The sequence below is a fragment of the Schistocerca cancellata genome, chromosome 3 (assembly GCF_023864275.1).
Source record: "Schistocerca cancellata isolate TAMUIC-IGC-003103 chromosome 3, iqSchCanc2.1, whole genome shotgun sequence".
Classification (NCBI taxonomy): domain Eukaryota; kingdom Metazoa; phylum Arthropoda; class Insecta; order Orthoptera; family Acrididae; genus Schistocerca; species Schistocerca cancellata.
Genome location: NC_064628.1, coordinates 291,175,244 through 291,195,381, shown reverse-complemented (window position 1 = coordinate 291,195,381; position 20,138 = coordinate 291,175,244). Strand labels below are relative to the sequence as shown.

At 44.5% G+C, this 20,138-nt stretch overlaps 1 protein-coding gene across 1 annotated transcript in view; it reads left to right on the top strand.

Annotated features, from left to right (window-relative positions):
- LOC126174983 (proton-coupled folate transporter) overlaps positions 1-20,138 on the top strand; it is a 263,537-nt gene that overhangs the window by 137,870 nt on the left and 105,529 nt on the right. The window contains exon 4 of the mRNA XM_049921459.1: positions 8,907-9,095. Within this exon, the coding sequence (XP_049777416.1) occupies positions 8,907-9,095 (189 nt within the window). The remainder of the gene's footprint in view (positions 1-8,906; positions 9,096-20,138) is intronic.

The following is a 20,138-nucleotide window of genomic DNA, read 5'->3' as shown; positions in this document are numbered from 1 at the left end:
TGCTCTTCCTTCAGGATAACGACGTCGCTCGACTAGACTGGCCAGCATGTTCTCCAGACAGGAACCTTGTCGAAAATGCCTGGGATAGATCGAAAAGGGCTGTTTATGGATGACGTGACTCACCAACCACGCTGAGGGATCTACGCCGAATTGCCATTCAGGAGTGGGGCAATCTGGACCAATAGTGGCTTGATGAACTTGTTGATAGTATGCCACAAAGAATACAGGCATGCATCAATGCCAGAGGACGTGCTACTGGGTATTTAAGGTAACAGTGTGTACAGAAATCTGGACCACGTCCTCTGAAGGTCTCGCTGTATGGTGGCACAACATGCAATGTGTGGTTTTCATGAACATTAAAAAGGGCAGAATTGATGTTTATGTTGATCTCTATTCCAATTTTCTGTACAGGTCCAACTCTCCGAACCGAGGTGATGGAAAAATTTTTGATGTGTGTATATTACAGTGGCAGAAATTGCGCAAAGTCCACAGCAGGAGGAGTTGTGGCTTAACAGGCACGCACCATTGGGTCAGCCAGATCCTGCACGACCACTGTATGCGTCTGATGCAAACTTGCAATTCCGTTGTCAACTCTGACGCTCTAGCGTGGTATCGATACATGATACCACAGTATGTTTCTGTTGTATGCTTTCACTTGTGTTACTTTTCACTGTTACCTATGATTCACCTGCATATACGATGACTTCTCCTTAGGTACGATCTGCTCTGACTGTCGAAGTGCTATACATTATTTCATCAAAAGATCAGGACACTCCCCTCTAATATGGATGGACCTGCCAGCATAACAGGAGGCGGAGAGTATTCTATCAACAGAAAAGCAGTAGCAGTAGAGTGAGTCGGTCAGGAGTGCTGAGTGTTTCAGATGTGGACTAATGATTGTATTTCATCTGAGTAACAGATCCATCAGGGACATTTCAACCTTTCTAAAGCTTCGCAAGTCGTCTGCCTTGATTGCGAAGTGGAAACGCGCAGGAAAAACCACAGGCAAACCAAGACCAAGGGAACTCATACAGGCCTACCCATGGACAGGAACCTTCGATCGGTGTGGGGGATGGTTGTAAAATTGCACAAAATCAACGGAAGGAATCACCTGTAAGTACCAAAGTGCTACCAGCAGATCAGCTAGCACAATGACTGTCTGTAGTGAGTTTAAAATAATGGGGTACAACGATCGAGCAGGTTGAACAGCAACGGCGCCCGACAGTGTGTGACTGTAAATGAATGATTGGTAGTGACGGATCACGTTATGTCTCGAGACAATCTGACGAAAGGGTTCGTGTTTGGCGAATTCCTGCAGAACTTTACCTGCCATCATGTGTGAACTACAGAGGAAGGGGATGTTATGGTGTGAGGGTGTTTTTCGAAGTTAGGCGTGGCCCTGTACTCCGGGTAACAAAACGCTAAAAGTTGAAGGATAGGAACACATTTTATAACATTGTGTACAACATACAGTAGAGGAACAATTTGGAGACGCAAATTTTTTTATGCAGCGTGACAATGCACCATTAGTACAGCAGCATATGTCGGACAATGGCGATTTGTGGACAATACCATTCCTGATATGGACTGACCTACTCAGAGTCCGGACCTGAATCCAGTGGAACATTTTTGTAATGAATGAGAACGTCTGCTGCGCTCCAGAACACAGCGTCCAGCGTCATTACCTTTCTTTGGTTTAGCCTCTTGAAGAAGAATGGGCTACCATCCCTCCACAGACGTTCAGACATATCATTGGAAGTGTACACAGTGGAATTCAAGCTGTCATAAGGTGAACAGTGGATACATGCAATACCAATGTTCAGTAATAGATATGTCTTGATAGTTATGCTCGGACAGTGGGCATGGGCCTGCGAGCAGGTGCGCAACAATGTGTTATTGTATCCTAATGGCTCAAAATTTGACAAAGCTACCGGTAGTGCTTACATGGATGCATCATACGTAGTAGATCACTTGCGTGCGAAAGGGAAAGGCCCTAGGTTCGACTCCTAATCCAGCTCACAATTTTAATCTGCCAGAAACTTTCATATCAGCACACATTACGCTGCATTGCTGCAGTTATTATTGGAGGCTCTCCAAATAAGGAGATAAAGTGTCAGGAGATACTATTGTGATTATGTTGGACTCTAGGTCTCTATCAGGGCTGCTATAAAAAAGAAAAAGGGAAGGTAGCATATTAATCTAATAACCGTTATGCCTTCTGTATTTTGAGAGATGCAAAGATACTAATTTATTGGTTAAGGAGATGTCTGACCAGTTAGTACAACTGGCGATGCGTGATAATAAATACCCATACTCTCGGTTCTATGCCACCTTTAAAATAACAATTCAAGGAGAAGAAGACAGAAACAAGGTAAATACACAACTTAGGGCCGGCCGGTGTGGCCGAGAGGTTCTAGGCGCTTCAGTCCGGAACCGCGCTGCTGCTACGGTCGCAGGTTCGAATCCTGCCTCGGGCATGGATGTGTGTGATGTCCTTAGGTTAGTTAGGTTTAAGTAGTTCTAAGTTCTAGGGGACTGATGACCTCAGCTGTTAAGTCCCATAGTGCTCAGAGCCATTTGAACCAACGCAACTTAGAAGGACGGCGCTGTGGATAAAACTATGGTCTCTTTCACACGTTGCCATGACTGGAAACCAGGAACAATTTTCAGAACTAGTTAAGGCAAACTGACACTTCACTGAAAGGGGAAACGTGCGTTTCTTCACCTGAAACTCAATATTATTTCGCAAATGATCGCAGGGTTTGTATATTAAAATTCATATGATCTTTGGCAACACATTCGTTAACTATGCACAAATCAGTAATTAAGATTTGGTATATTTGTCTGCCGTTCCTGCACCAAAGAACTAGTTACTTCTGTTTGACCCTCATTCGGCTCTGTGACGGGACGGCTGCGAGGGGAACGGTTCTGTATCCATCAGGTGTATCTAGTGATTTGTCACATACACCGTGAAACTCCAAAATTATCTACAGAAGAGGTAAATTCAGGTAAAACGAGTCAGGTTGGATGAAGGTATCCTCAAAGACTAATATGGTATCCACTTTTCGTGAAAATTATTTCCAAGGAAGGCAGTTGCAGACAGGTCCACTATAGAACCGTCATTTTAATAAGTCATTGTTGTAAAATGACACGAATTACTTACAGAAGCGTGGAAGAAATGGTAGAGGCGACCTTGAGGAAGATCATTTTTAGTTCCGGAGAAATTTAGGAACACGCGAGGCAATGCTGATTCCATGCGTTGTCATAGGAGATAGGTGGAAAAAAGGCAAACATGCGTTTACAGAAATTGTACACATAGAGAAAGCTTTTGATAATGTTGACTGGAATAGACTCTTCAAAATTCTGAAGGTAGTGGAGATAAAATGGAGAGCGATAAGTTACTTGGAACTCTTCAGTTACATGCGAGGCGTTTGCGCATCCAAGTTTGTCCTCCATGTTTCTTGAAGTCATCAATCTATGTCCCATTTCGTCGTCCTCTAGATCTTTTCCGATCATGAGGATACTAATGCAGATTTCACTTTGACCATATCCGAACTTTAGTCTCGCTATATGTGTGTAAATGGAAGTTGTAGCCTTATTTCATATATTCTTCAAGCAATTGGTGTACATAGACTAACGGGATTGAAAAGTTTTACACCAAGAAGTAATAGTTCGGCATTTATTAAACTTTGAGGAGAAGTTCGCCACTTAACGGATTCCTTGTTGTGGTCTTCAATCCAAAACTGGTTTGCTGCAACTTTCCATGCTACTTTATCCTCTGCGAGCCTCTTCATTTCCGAATAACTACTGCAACCTACGTCCTTCTCAATATGGATCCATGTCTTAGTGACCCTCTACGATTTTTACTCACCACACATCCCTCCAATACTAAACTGGTGATTGCTTGATGTCCCATAACTTGTTCTCTCAACCGATCCCTTCTTTTGGTCAAGTTGTGCCACAAATTTCATGTCTCCCCAATTCTGTTCTGTACCTCTTCGATAGTTACGTGATCTGCCCATCTAATCTTCACCATGATTTTGCAGCATCACATTTCAAAAGCTTCCATCCTCTTTTTGTCTAAACTGTTTATCGTTCATGTTTCACTTTCATACATGGCTGCACTCCAGACAGATACTTTCAGAAGTGACTTCCTAATGCCTAAAACTATATTCCATGTAAACAAATTTCTCTTCTTCAGAAATGTTTTTCTTGCCATTGCCAGTCTACATTTTATATCCTCTCTACTTCGGCCATCACATTTCGCTGCCCAAATAGCAATACTCATCTACTACTTTAAGTGTGTCGTTTCCTAATCTAATTCTCGTAGCATGACCTAATTTAATTCGACTACATTCCAATATCCTTGCTTTGCGTTTCTTGTTGTTCATCTTATATCCTTCTTTCAAGACGCTGTCCATTCCTTCCAACTGCTGTTCCAAGTCCTTTGCTGTCTCTGACAGAATTACAATGTCATCAGCAAACGTCAACGTTTTTATTTCTTTTCCCTGGACTATGATTCTTATTTAAAATTTTTCTTTAATTTTGTTTAATGCTTGTTCAGTTTACAGATCGAATAACATCGGGGATATGCTACAACCCAGTTTCATTCCCTTATCAACCACTGGTTCCCTTTCGTGTCCCTCGACTCTTATAACTGCCTTCTAGTTTCTGTAAAAGTTGCAAATAACCTTTCGCTCACTGTATTTTACCCCTGCTACCTTCAGAATATCAAAGACAGTATTCCAAACAACATTGTCGAAAGCTTTCTCTGGCTTTGCGAGTGCTATAAACGTGAATTCGCCTTTCCTTAACCTATCTTTTAAGGTAAGTCGTAGGGTGAGTATTTCCTTGCGTGTTGCTCCATTTCTCCGGACTCCAAATTGATCTTCCCTGAGGTCGGCTTCTACCAGTTTTTCCATGCTTCTGTAAAGAATTCGTGTTAGTGTTTTGCAACCATGACTTATTACACTGATATTTCGGTAATTTTCACTCCTGTCAGCAACTATTTCTTTTTGAATTGGAATTATTACATTCTACTTGAACTATGAGGGTTTTTCGCCAGTCTCATACATCTTCGACATCAGATGGAAGAGTTTTGTCATGGTTGGCTCTCCCAAGGCTATCAGTACTTCTGACGGAATATCGTCTACTCCTGGGGCCTTGTTTTGATTCAGATCCTTCAGAGCTGTGTCAAATTCTTTCCGAAGTATCATGTCTCCCGTCTCATCTTCATCTACGTCCACCTCTCTTTCTGTAATATTGTCTTCAAGTTCATCTCCCTGGCCTAGACATTCTGTCTCTATATACTCCTTCCACCTTTCCCTACTGTGCTTGGGACTGGTGTCCCATCTGAGCTCTTGATTTTTATACAGTTGCTTCTCTTTTCCCCAAAGGCCTCTTTAATTTTCCTGTAGGACGTATCTATCTTTCCCCTTGTGAAGTATGCGTCTAAACCCTTACATTTGTTCTCTAGCCATTCATACTACTACTACTACTACTACTACTACTACTCCGTCCGAACAGGCCTTGGAAGGCCCAACGGTACAGACCGGCAGCCATGTCATCCACAGACCACAGGCGTCACTGGATGTGGATATGGAGGGGCATGTGGTCAGCACACCGCTCTCCCGGCCATGTCAGTTTACGAGACCGGAGCCGCTACCTCTCAATCAGGTAGCTCCTCAGTTGCCTCACAAGGGCTGAGTGCACCCCACTTGCCAACACCCATCCAAATGCTAGCCCAGCCCGACAGCGCCTAACTTCGGTGATCTGACGGGAACCGGTGTTACCACTGCGGCAAGGCCGTTGGTTTCTAGCCATTCCTGCTTAGCCATTTTGCACTTCCAGTCAATCTCATTTTTTAAACGTTATTATTCCCGTTCACCAGCTTCATTTGCTGCGTTTTTATATTTTTTTCCCTTTTATCAATTACATTTAATATCTCTTGTCTTGTCCAAGGGTTTCCGCTAGGCCTTGTCTTTTTACCTATTTGATCACCTGCTGCCGTCATCATTTCATGCCGCGCGGTGTGGCCGCGGGGTTACAGGCGCCATGTCACGGACTGCGCGGCCCCTCCCGCCGGAGGTTGGAGTCCTCGCTCGGGCATGGGTGTGTGTGTTGTTCTTAGCGTAAGTTCGTTTAAGTTAGATTAAGTAGTGTGTTAGTCTAGGGACCGATGACCTCAGCAGTTTGGTCCCTTAGGAATTCACATGCATTTGAACATTATTTCATCTCTGAGAGCTACCCATTCATCTTCTCCTGTATTCCTTTCTCCTGTTATATTCAACCATTGCATAATTCTGGCCCTGAAAGTCTCAGCAACCTCTGATTCTTTCAAATTATCCAAGGTACCATTTCCTTAATTTCCTACCCTTTTCCAATTTCTTCATTTTTAATCTACAGTGCATAACCAATAAATTGTGGTCAGAACCTTCCACTTTCTTCAGATGTCTTCCATGATCTCCTGATCAACATCAGTACGAAATATAACCCCCAAGAGCATAAAACATACTCTTGTATTCTCTGTGGCATGGAAGGAAACAGCCTCCGAAAGTTAACAAGGCATTTATTGCTATGCCTGAAACAGTTGTCGGTTAATGAAAATTGTTGGATTGAGCTTGGCAGGAAAGTAGACACCTTCCCAGCACGTCCCAGACAAGTTAGGGAACCAGTCAGGTCAGTCATGGATGTGCACATTCCTCACAGCGTTTGTGGTGTGACTTCCAGCGTGATGGTGTTGAATTATTCTGTTGGAATACACTATTTGGTGCCCTTGACGTGAAGGATATGACAGTAGTGTTGGTCATTATTGCCACATGTGGGCGAGCATTCAGACTCCCTTCAAAAATTACCAACTCGCCCCTGTTGTCATGTACAATAGTTCCCCATTTCATGACTACCAGAATTTGGGTGAGCTAGAACAGCTGTTTCCTGTCATTTATATGTACCTCTATACTTAGCGATACCTCGCAAAGCACTGTAAAGTGCTTGGAAGAGAGTAAGTCCCATTCTGACAGTTATTAGGGTTCCTTCCCGTTCCATTCATATATGGCTTGCAGGAAGAATGGTTTTTAAATGCCTGTGTGCGTGCTGTAATTATTCTGATATTCTCCTCACGATCCCTATGTGAGCGATACATACGGGGTTTTAGTATATTTCCGGAGTCATCATTTAAACCAGTTCTTGAAACTGTGTAAGTGGACTTTCTCGGGATAGTTTACATCAGTTTCCAAGAGTCTACCAGTTCAGCTTCTTCAGAATCTCTCCCATGGGTGAAACAAACCTGTGATCATCCGTGCTGCCCTTCTCTGTAAAGGTTCATTATCTCCTGATAGTCGCTGCGCTGGGTAGCCGCACGGTCTCAGGCGCCTTGCCACGGTTCTTGCGGCTACCCCCGTCGGATGTTCGAGTCCTCCCTCGGGTATGGGTGTGTGTGTTTTCTTTAGCGTAAGTTAAAGTTAGATTAAGTAGTGTGTAAGCCTAGGGACCGACGACCTCAGCAGTTTGATCCCATAGGAACTTAACACAAATTTCCAAAAGTTTTCCTCCTGTTAGCCGCATTTGGTATTGGTCCTACACACTTGAGCAGTATTCTAGAATGATTCGCACGAATGATTTGTAAGCATTCTCCTTTGCAGACTGATTGCATTTCCCCAATATTTCACCTGTTCGTCTATAGACATGTTCTCGTGGATCTAGCCCCAAGAAATTGAAGCAAGACTCATCTTTGTGCGCCACAGAATGCCATTCATTGTGACAGCTGACACTGTTTCTACACCATAAACGTCTCCATCGTCTGTGGTATGGTGTCAGCGGCAAATAAAATACGGCATTTCGGCATCTCAACCCAGTTTCCAGTAATCTCTTGCCGGTTGTTCTTGGTGGTGCACTGCATCCAGCCTTTACCCAGATTTTAGCTTTTGTTATCTGTCTCTATTCGTCAGTGACATACGAACAGTCCTGCCAACTTTTCGTGGTGTAGTCCTTCTAGACGGATTCGTTCCAACTGTATCTGCCACGCTGTTATCCAGAGCCCATCTCGTCATCACCCATTCTGCAGTCATTGCACTACAGCTGACTGCTTGTGTCATCTGTCGATGTGATGCTTCGAAGTCCCTCATGCCAATGAGTCGACCGTCATATATATATTTGGCATGCTATGTTGCTATCTCCCCTTGTTCCATGCTGTTAGACACATGCGTGTGCTCACATCATTCTTCATCTATAGGAATGGCTTTCTTCGGTACTGGAAATTTGAAATTAAGCTTGTGTAGGCATTAAATTGGAATCAACATATCCCAAAAGTCATAGAGGTACTGGAGTATCAGTTAGGTGGCGTTCAGTAAAGGTGTTCATGATGTAAAATGTTCGATTTCTTTCAGTTTGGATGTTATTCCTTGGTTCTAATCTGCTGCAGCTGAGATTTTATTGTGGCTTGGTCAAATGCTTTCACATGTTCTGCAAACCACATACTGAGTGGTCTGTTGCTTCTAATTAACCGCCCCGATTGCTGAATGGTCAGCGTGACGGACTGCCGTCGTAAGGGGCCAGGTTCGATTCCCGGCTGGGTCGGGGATTTTCTCCGCTCGGGGACTGGGTGTTGTGTTGTCTTCATTATCATTTCATCCTCATCCTGCGTGCAGGTCGCCCAATGTGGCGTTGAATGTAATAAGACCTGCACCAAGGTGGCCGGACCTGCCCCGTAAGGGGCCTCACGGCCAATGACGCCAAACGCTTATTTCCATTCCCATGTCAGACTTCCATGTTGGCTGTAGTTTGACTAATAGAAGCAAGCCTCATTATTAATTAGTTTCCGTTTTTTAGCTTGGGTGTCTAATGTGAGACTTTCATGAAAGGCAACTACTGAGGAGACTAATGGAGCATCGACGTTACGTCTGTTGCAGCGGACTGGCCGCTGTCGACGGTGCTGTGGTCGGCGGCGCTGCCGAGTGCTCTGACGGGCGCCGACGTCGCCATCTTCGCCAACTGCTTCAGCTACCTGGCCGACGTCACCACCAGGGAGCAGCGCACCCTGCGCGTCGCCGTCCTCGACGTGGTCTACCTCAGCACCATGCCAACTGGCGTTGCTCTAGGTCAGGGGGCTGGCCATTTACGAAAGGATTGGGTCACCTTCCGACTCTACTCTATAAAGCCTTAATGCCAAACAGATTGGCCAAACACCGGTTAGCTACAGAATCGCAAGAGTAGCGGTACCTTGACAAGGTGGAACTGACTCTGAAACGTGCTGGACGTGGTCAATCGTAGCACTAGGTCAGGCAGCTGACAAACTGAGATGTCTTTTGTGTCACCATTGCTGTAGGAAGCCTCCCTGCTAAACGGACTGGTTATACATTGTGAGCTACAGAGTCACTAGAATAACGGTAGCTAGATGAGGTGCACTAAGCACAGAGGGGGCACTCCAGGTTAGGCAGTTGGGCAGTATCTCTTTTGCTGTATCTCTTTTGCTGTAGAAAGCCTTAGCGCTAAACATATTTGCTGTACGCTGCCGACCTACAGAGTCACCAGACTAAGAGTACCTGGAGTAAGGGACTCCCACATGTGCTGAACAAAGTCAACCTCAGCACTATGCCCATCGGGCCTCTCAAGGTCAGATGGCAGATGAAGTACGGTAGAACTGTGTCCGCGTGGAAGACTGCTGTAGCGTGCCTCATTTCTAAACAGATTGCCATTCCATCGAGTTACAGAATCGCTGTGTTACAACCACCTATGTAACAGTATCAAGACGAATCGGACTTGTAGTGAATCGTGCTGATAGGTTTATTCAGGTATCCACAGCTATATTTTCTTCAGTGCTTTCGCTACCTGGTGAAGTAAGAGCGGCCGGCCGGAGTGGCCGAGTGGTTCTAGGCGCTTCAGTCTGGAACCGCGCGACCGCTACGGTCGCAGGTTCGAATCCTGCCTCGGGCATGGATGTGTGTGATGTCCTTAGGTTAGTTAGGTTTAAGTAGTTCTAAGTTCTAGGGGCCTGAGGACCTTAGATGTAAAGTCCCATAGTGCTCAGAGCCATTTGAACCATTTGAAGTAAGAGCGATACAGATTCGCATAGCGAACACAGCGATCGCAGTGTCAAATGGAAGTTTAGTAAGTTTAAGATCCAGGGTTTAGGATGTCAGAGAAACACACTGATTTTTAATGGGGATCCCCTAGTCGTATGCGGACACTTCTAGCCGTGAGACGAGGCAGTTTCTCTTGCTGAAAGATCCTGCCCTCCTCAGGAACGACGATCATCTCGTACAGACAGTTGGGGTCTGCGAGGATGGGCTAGTAACCACGTAGCTAAACAGTACCTTCCACAAAGGTCAATAGCCCTCGTGAAGCCCTCGACATCATTTCCCAGGCTGTAATTCTGTAGCAGTTGTCTCTTATTCTTCCAGAAGTTGTTTCAGAGTGTTTGTCCACCAACGTTTCTCACTAGAGAACAGGGACCATCAGCCCCACGAAACAGAAAGCTTTACTTGTACGAAAAAACAGTACTTCACTGTTCACCAGCAGAGCAGTTCCTGTTTAGCAAAGCGCCGTCTTGATTTAATGATATGAAAACTAAAACTAGTACACTCTCTCTACCAAAGAGATTACACAGAAACTGACCGTGAAGAATTAATAGCAACTAGAGCATCCAAAGAAGGGCTGGCAAAAACGATAGTTTCAATAATTTTTGGACAGATCCTAGCGAATGATCAATCAAAAAATTCTAGGTACTTCTGTTCATATGCCAAGTCAGTGTATGGATCCAAGCTTTCCATTCAGTTTTTGAGTAGCTAGAGTGATCCAACACACGATGAGAGGATAGTGGATCCTCAGTGTATACAAAGACAAGTAGCATGGGTTTTACTTACAGGCGAGTGACACCATTGTATTGTAAGTATTGTAGAAAGTTCTTGTTTCAAACTTGCAGAATCTCGCTTTTGGCAAGAAATTTGAAGATAATATTGATGATTTACCGCTCGTAAGAGACAGTTAGTAAGCATTTACTATATATTCCATTCTTGAATGAGCTACACAAGAACATTAACATATCACATCATGGAAAGCCCTTCCTGTTACTCACTTGCCAAATGAATATTGAGAAAAAGATTTCTGAAATAAAAGGGGAAAACCTATACAAGTCGTGTGGTTGGTACACAACATATTTTGAGCAGATTATATCCACTTCTAACTCCAGTTCGTCCTTTGCTTGATTAAATGCACATTTTGTAAGCCGTTTGTGCTAATTTTTGTAATTATCTTGCACGTTACAGATAGTAAGCTTGTAGGTCTGGAGTATTTATGTTTTGCCTCATTCTCTTCTTTTCAAGTTCATCTACAATTTAGTAATATAAGAGCGTAGGATTTTGCGGCCAGAGTCAATTTCAATACAGTCCTTCTTGGTGTGAGACCACGAGGTACACTGTTGTTGTTGTGGTGTTCAGTCCAGAGACTGGTTTGATGCTGCTCTCCGTGCTACTCTAAACTGTGCAAGCTTCTTCATCTCCCAGTACCTGCTGCAACCTACATCCTTCTGAATCTGCTTAGTGTATTCATCTCTTGGTCTCCCTCTACGATTTTTACCCTCCACGCTGCCCTCCAATACTAAATTGGTAATCCCTTGATGCCTCGGAACATGTCCTACCAACCGATCCCTTCTTCTAGTTAAGTTGTGCCACAAACTTCTCTTCTCCCCAATTCTATTCAATACCTCCTCATTAGTTATGTGATCTACCCATCTAATCTTCAGCATTCTTCTGTAGCACCACATTTCGAAAGCTTCTATTCTCTTCTTGTCCAAACTATTTATCGTCCACGTTTCACTTCCATACATGGCTACGCTCCATACAAATACTTTCAGAAACGACTTCCTGACACTTGAATGTATACTCGATGTTAACAAATTTCTCTTTTTCAGAAATTCTTTCCTTGCCTTGCCTTGGAGGTACACTATCTGATCAAAAGCATCCTAACAATCGTATATAATGCAGAATTTATCATTAGATGCCACGAGAGGCAGACTAACCAGTGTAAAATTAGGCGGGGAGTATTGTGTCGTCAGAGGAAAAGCAGTAACAGCATAATGGGTCAGTCAAGAGGGCTCAGTGACTTCGAACGTGGACTAGTCACTGGATGTCACTGGAGTAACAAATCCATCAGCGACATTTCAGTCCTTCTAAGACTGCCCGAGTCGACTGTAGGTGATTCTGAAGTGGAAACTCGAAGAAATAACTGCAGATAAAGCAAGGTCACACAGACCTTATGTACTGACAGACAGGGACCATTGAGCGTTGTGGGGGGTAATTGTGAGAAACCGCCTGAAATCATTGGAAGAAATCACTCGTAAGTTGCAAAGTGCTATCAGCAGTATAGCTAGCACAGTGACTCTGTACATAGTGTTAAAAAGCATGGGGTGCAATGGTCGAGCAGATTGTCATAAACCACACATTACTGTAGCGACTCTTGCAGTGGTTAAAGAGCGACGCCGCTGGATAGCGGATGACTGGAAAAGAGTGATTTGGGGTGATTAATCATGCTGCACTGAGGTAGCAAAACTCACGGGATACCTTCTAAGCTGCGCGGGATAGCCGCGCGGTCTCAGGCGTCTTGTCACGGTCCGTACGGCTCCCGCCGTCGGAGGTTCGAGTCCTCCCTTGGGTACGGGTGTGTGTGTGATGTCCTTAGCATAAGTTAGTCTAAGCTAGATTAAGTAGTGAGTAGGCTTAGGGATCGATGACCACAGCAGTTTGGCCCCTTAAGACCTTACCACAAAGTTCCAAAATTCTTCCTAATATCGTGTCGGAACTCCTATTGCCCCGTGTAGTACAGCAACTCGACGAGTCACGAACTCAACAAACTGTTGCAAGTCTCCTTCAGAAATACTGAGCCATGCTGTCTCTATACCCGTCCATATCGGCGAAAGTGTGGCCAGTGCAGGATTTTGTGCATCATCTGACCTCTCGATTATGTCCCATAAATGTTCGATGGCATTCATATCGGACGATCTGGGTGGCCAAATAATTCGCTCTAAGTGTCCATAATGTTCTTCAAATCAAAAAATGGCTCTGAGCACTATGCGACTTAACTTCTGAGGTCATCAGTCCCATAGAACTTAGAACTAATTAAACCTAACTAACCTAAGGACATCGCACACATCCATGCCCGAGGCAGGATTCGAACCTGCGACCGTAGCGGTCGCCCGGCTCCAGAGTGTAGCGCCTAGAACCGCACGGCCACTCTGGCCGGCTTCTTCAAATCAATCGCGAACAATTGCGGCCCAATGACATGGTGCTTTGTGATCCATAAAAATTCCATCGTTGTTTGGGAACAAAAAGACCATGAATGGTCTCAAATGGTCTCCAAATAGCTGGATATAACTGTTTCCAGTGAATGATCGGATCGGATTCCATGTAAACACCGCCAAAATTATTACGGAGTCACCACCAGCTTGCACAGTACCTTGTTGACAACTTGGGTCAATGGCTTCGTGGGGTCTGCGCCACACTCGAACCCTACCATCAGCTCTTACTAACTGAAATCGGGACTCATCTGACCAGGCCACGGTTTTACAGTCGTCAGGGGTCCAACTGGTATGGTCACGAGTCCAGAAGAGGCCCTACAGGCGATGTCATGCTGTTGGCGAAGGCACTCGTGTCTGTCGCCTCCTGCCATAGCCCTTCAGCGTCAGATTTCAGCGCTCTGCCCTAACGGATATGTTCGTCGTACTTCCCACATTGATTTCTGCGGTCATTTCACTCAGTACTGATTGTCTGTTGGCAGTAGCAACTCAACGCAAACGCCATTGCTCTCGGTCAATAAGTGTAGGCCATCGGCCACTACATTGTCCGTGGTGAGAAGTAATGCCTGAAATTTTGGTATTCTCGGCACACTCTTGTCACTGTGGAACACGGGGTATTAAATTCCCTAACAGTTTTTGAAATAGAATGTCCTGTGCGCTTACCTCCAACTACCATTCCGCGTTCAAAGTCTGTTATGTTAATTTCCGTCGTGCGGCCGTAATCACTTCGGAAACCTTTTTCACATGAATCATCTGTCTACAAGCGATAGCTCCGGCAACGCACTGCCCTTTTATAGCTTGTTTACGCGATACTACCGCCATTTGTATATGTGAATATCGCTATTTTTGTCACGTCAGTGTATATATGCTGTGATAATCCGAAGGAAGGGTTTCAGTTTGGCGAATGCCTGGGAAACGTTACCTGCTCTTATGTGTAGTGCCAGTAGTGAAGTATAGAGGAGACGGTGTTGCCGTATTGGGGTGGTTTTCGTGGCGAGGATGTGATCCCCTTATTGATCTTACGAAAACGCTAATTGCGGAAGGATACGAATAGTATTTACAGCAATGTGTACTGCATACAGCAGAGGAACAGTTCTGATACATTGATATTAGCGTCAAGGCACCGTGACATTAAGGAGCATCTGTGAAACAATCATGAAATTGATTGGCCTACCCGGAGTCCCGAACTGACCCCAGTGGAACACCTCTGGAATGAGTTACAACATCGACTTCCTTCCAGCCCCAACGTCTAACATCACTTATCTCTTCTGGTTTCGGCTCTTCAGGAAGTATGTGTAGCTACTCCTCCATAGATATCTCACTGTTAGTGTCCCTAGTAAGGGTCAAACCTTCATAAAGACGAAAGGTTGACACACCCCATACTAGTGTCCATTAGTAAGTATGCACATACCTTTGATCAGTTAGAAAATGTGATAAATTTACCAACATAACGACACGTCACACACCCAGCAGGATTTTTGTTGAAATAGAACTACGTTACTGTCATCTCCTGGCAGATTAAAACTGTGGTCTGTACAGATACTTGAACTCGGAACATTGGCTTTTGATGGAAACACTCTGTCTGATTGCGCTATACAGGCAAAACTCATAGCCCGCCCTCGCAGGTTTACTCCTGCCAGTATCTCTCCTCCCACTTTTCAGACGTCGCAGACGTTATCCTGTATACCGAGCTTTACCACCACTCCTGGAAGAAAACTACTGCATTTTTCCATTTTTTGGTTCATTGTCTTCCTCCGCAGACTTCCAGCAAATAACTTTGGATGTTGCTTTCGTATAATTTTTCCTCTAGCTGTAATCATTTCTATTGATGCCATGTGTTTCACCCTAAGTTCGGAAGTGATAGAGAATTTTTCAATGCTACCTGTCACTTGCTAGCTGCGAAGTGTTCATGTATACAAAATTGGAAATGTCACAGTTCATTGGATCACATTCACGTTATATAGAATATGATCTAATTATCCTTGGTACTTTTCCACTCAGCGGTGCCAGTTATCGCGTTAGTACTGCATCTTTAAAGTCTATGCAGATGCACGAGGGTTGGAACTTTAATAGTGGCAACTATTTATTTACATCTCGTACAAAGTAGATACGTGTTTCAAAGTTTTAATGACCTTCAAAGTAGTCAGCAGCATTGTGTATAAACCGTTGCCAGCGATGTGCAAGTCGTAGGATACTCTTAGCATTGCCAGTTATGTTGACAGTTCGAGCGGCGCGGTCTATTGCCCGACGAATTTGTAGCAGTTCTGAAGCGAATTCCGTGAAGTGTTTCCTTCATTTTGGAAATCGAGTTGAACTCACGAGGGCTTAAGTCAGGGGAGTGCAGTAGGTGGTATAGCACTTAGCAGCCCCATCAGTCAAACAAATCAGTAACAGCTTGCACTGTACGTGCTTGAGCATTGTACTGCAAAATGATGGTCAGGTCCTGCAGAAAGTTTCATCACTTCTGTCTCTAAGCTGGTCGTAGGTTGTGTTCCAAAAATGAACAGCATAGAGACAGAAGCGATGACTCTTTTTGCAGGACCTGACCATCATTTTGCAGGACAATGCTCAAGTACGTACAGTGCAAGCTGTTACTGATTTGTTTGACTGATGGGGCTATACCACCTACTGCACTCCCCTGACTTAAACCCTCGTAAGTTCAACTCGAATTCTAAACTGAAGGAGACACTTCACGGCATGCGCTTCAGAACTGCTACAAATTCGTCGGGCAATAGACCGTGCCGCTCGAACTGTCATCGTAACTGGCACTGCTAAGAGTATCCTACGGCTTCCACATCGCTGGCAACAGGCTATACAAAATGTTGGTGACTACTCTGAAAGTCGTTAAAAATTTGAAACACGTATCTATTTTGTACGAGCTGTAATTAAATAGTTGTCACTATTAAAGTTCCAACCCTCGAATATTTTCTCCGTAGTGTATACTACAATACGAAATTGGTTTAAAAGAAGGTGACATTCTTCCTCTTGTACTGTACATATTTTCTTGCTTCACGACTAATTTCAAGCTTTCATTTTTGGGTAATTTTTTTTTTATAAACGCGAGCACACTACGCTGTCTCTACGAATAGGGACGCGGGCATTTTAATGAATATAACACACTTTTCTATTGCAGGTAGTTGCAAGGAGGGGTGGAGGGAAAGGGGGGAGGGATAAAAACATGGATACGCGATTATGGGGGTGGATAGCTGTCACGCACCCTTCTCTACAAAATAGACCACAAATGCTCAATAAAACTGATAGCTGGTGAATATGGTGGCCTGAAGAGATGCTACAATTCAGTCTTCTGCTCACAGAACCAATCCTGGATGATGCGAGCTGTGTGAACAGCTCGTCTTGGAACATAGAATCACCATTGACGAACATAGATTGTACCTTCCGATGGGCCTGACCAGCCAAAATGGTCACAAAATCCTTGGCAGTGATGCTAGTTTGCAGAGTAGCTATGAGGCCCATGGAATAACACGTTATGACTACCCAAATTATCATCGAACCACCGTCATGTTTCACCCTTGGGACGTAAACTCAAGTTGGAAACAGTGTGAAACAGGACTCATCCGACCAAATGACTTTCTTCCATTGCTCCGCAGTCCACGTTTGATGTATTCTGCAGCACGTTTTCTGGTTATGGACATTTACATCTCTGATGAGTGGTTTTGGTTTCCAGCTCGCCATGCAATTCTGAGCTTATGGAGCTCTCTTCATGTTGTTTTCCTTCTGGCAGGGTTCTCGAGTGCGACATTCAGTTCTGCAGTGACTTTGGCAGTTGTCGTTCTCTTCTTTTTCGTCACAATCCTGTTCAGTGACCGTGTGTCACAATCGTTTGACACACACATTTTTGTCTGCGTCGTGACAGAGCGTATGTTTCTCCGCTTTCCATATATGTAGGATAAATTTCGATATGGTGCGTCTTGAAACACCAAACACTTTGGCTACCTTGCTTCTGGAAGCAACCACCATACGAGCACCAACAATACGGCCGGCCGGAGTGGCCGAGCGGTGCTAGGCGCTACAGTCTGGAGCCGCGCGACCGCTACGGTCGCAGGTTCGAATCCTGCCATGGGCACGGATGTGTGTGTTGTCCTTAGGGTAGTTAGGTTTAAGTAGTTCTAAGTTCTAGGGGACTGATGACCTCAGCAGTTAAGTCCCATAGTGCTCAGAGCCATTTGAACCATTAATACGCCCACGTTCGAATTCCCTTAGCTATTATATAACGCACTGACAACTACACAGAACAGTGTTGTGACCCGACTAATACTTGCAACGTATTGAGGGAACTGCACAGGTGCGTTCGTGGCCTAATTAAACAGCGCAACCTCCAAGCTTGGCTGGCGTCTCCATTTATGTTTAAGCGTGCAGTTCTCTCGGTGTTCCCATATTTGTCTCCACCACCTATACGTTCATTTAACTAGGTTTCGTCTTGTGGAGGTAACGTAGTGTCCTCCCTATTATACAGAGAATCACTTGAAATGGCCTAAAATGCAGAAAATAGTTCTTTACCACTAAAATAAATACAGCAGAAGTGAAAAATGCTGCCTACTGTCTATGCAGCTAGCTGGGATTTCCCTGCGCAAAGTCGACGAGCAGCGTGTGCCTGGTTGCCTACGAACACGAATTCACTGTGCCAAACAAAGCACAGAAAGCAGTTACCTAGCAAATGCGATAAATATACACTTTTCACACATTCAAGCGTTCTAAAAGATTATCCACGAGTCCTTATTTAGCATGCTTAATGAAATAAAATTATTAATTCTACTCATAGGGGAAATTCTCCATATGTGTGGCTCGTGGATACAGTATTACTCGCGCAAACAGAGTTGACACTCGGCGCGGTGGCTGATGGGTTCAAAAATGGCTCTGAGCACTATGGGACTTAATTTCTAAGGACATCACACACATCCATGCCCGAGGCAGGATTCGAACCTGCGACCGTAGCGGTCGCGCGGTTCCAGACTGAAGCGCCTAGAACCGCTCGGCCACTCAGGCCGGCGGCTGATGGGAGCGACTGTAAACGGGAAATACTGACTGTTGGTTAGAGAGTCACAAGTGTTCATTCGTTCAGAAAACAGTGCAGGGCTTTAGTAAACAAGGTCTGGGCGTTCTGCGGCCCAAGAAGACGTTTGATCGCCCACGGATTGTTGTTTCATGTCAACAAGAGAAGTTGCATAGTGAATAGCTGCGAGTTAGAATGATGTGGTACGCTCAGTGGTACGACTGCGGTCGGACCGGTGTCTGAGACTTCTAACCCACAAAAACCCTGACTAGACTACCACGACTATACAAATGACGTTGTAAGAGTCAGCGGCAAGCGTGTGTCCAACCAAACTGTGCGAAACAGACTCCAGAAGTCTTCTCTGTAATCTGAACGGCCAGGAGAGAACCGATCCTTACGGCGAGACACGAAACTGAACCATAGAGATGGACACAAAATTATCAAGAACGGACAAAGAAACTTGGCGCACAGTTCTCTTTACAAATGAATGCCTCATATGTGTGATATCAGATGACCATAGCCATAGTGTGTTGAGGGAACCTGATAATGCTGTGCGGCAGAGACATCCTTTCTGTCGAGTACAGCAATGTGGCGATTCCGTGATGAGGTAGCATCGTGTTGGAGGCGACGGAGGTCTTTGTTGTCCATTCACGAGAAACTCAGTGCTCCACAATGCGGAGATAACATCCGCCGACCAGTAGTTCAACACTAGTCAAGGTAAATAAAGGTGCTTAGATACATCCACATTTAGAACACGAAACGCCCATTGGCTGCGGGTGTGCGCTTGTACATGAGGCGTGACACTAGCGCCATCGAAAGTTTCCCTGGTGTTGTTGGCTACGGTGACATTCCCTTTGATTTCGACTTGCTAAGAAGCACGTGTGGATTGTGACAGTCATTATGTGAACATTGTGTAAAGCATGTATTGCTATTCCGATATTTATTATTAAGATCAAGTACCTTCAATGCTGCTACGTTTGAATTCAAATAATTAATTTCTGTTACATTTGAACTATTTATTGCAATTTATTTTTGTACTGACAGTTCCCTGCCGCGCGGGATTAGCCAAGCGGTCTAGGGGCTGCAGTCATGGACTGTGCGGCTGGTACCGGCGGAGGTTCGAATCCTCCGTCGGGCATGGGTGTGTGTGTTTGTCCTTAGGATAATTTAGGTTAAGTAGTGTGTAAGCTTAGGGACTGATGACCTTAGAAGTTAAGTCCCATAAGATTTCACACACATTTGAACATTTTGTTTTTGACTGTTCACTAGCAGCTATAAAGGGTGGTCCATTGATCGTGACCGGGCCAAATATCTCAAGAAATAAGCGTCAAACGGATATCAACTGCGTTTTTTTTTAAATAGGAACCCCAATTTTTTATTACATATTCGTGTAGTATGTAAAGAAATATGAGTGTTTTAGTTGGACCACTTTTTTCATTTTGTGATAGATGGCGCTTGAATAGTCACAATCATATGGCTCACGATTTTAGACGAACAGTTGGTAACAGGTAGGTTTTTTAAATTAAAATACAGAACGTAGGTACGTTTGAACATTTTATTTCGGTTGTTACAATGTGATACATGTACCTTTGTGAACTTATCATTCCTGAGAACGCATGCTGTTACAGCGTAATTACCTGTAAATACGACATTAATGCAATAAATGCTCAAAATGATGTCCGTCAACCTCAATGCATTTGGCAATACATGTAACGACATTCCTCTCAACAGCGAGTATTTCGCCATCCGTAATGTTCGCACATGCATAGACAATGCGCTGACGCATGTTGTCAGGCGTTGTCGGTGGATCACTATAGCAAATTTCGTTCAAAGTTCCCTACA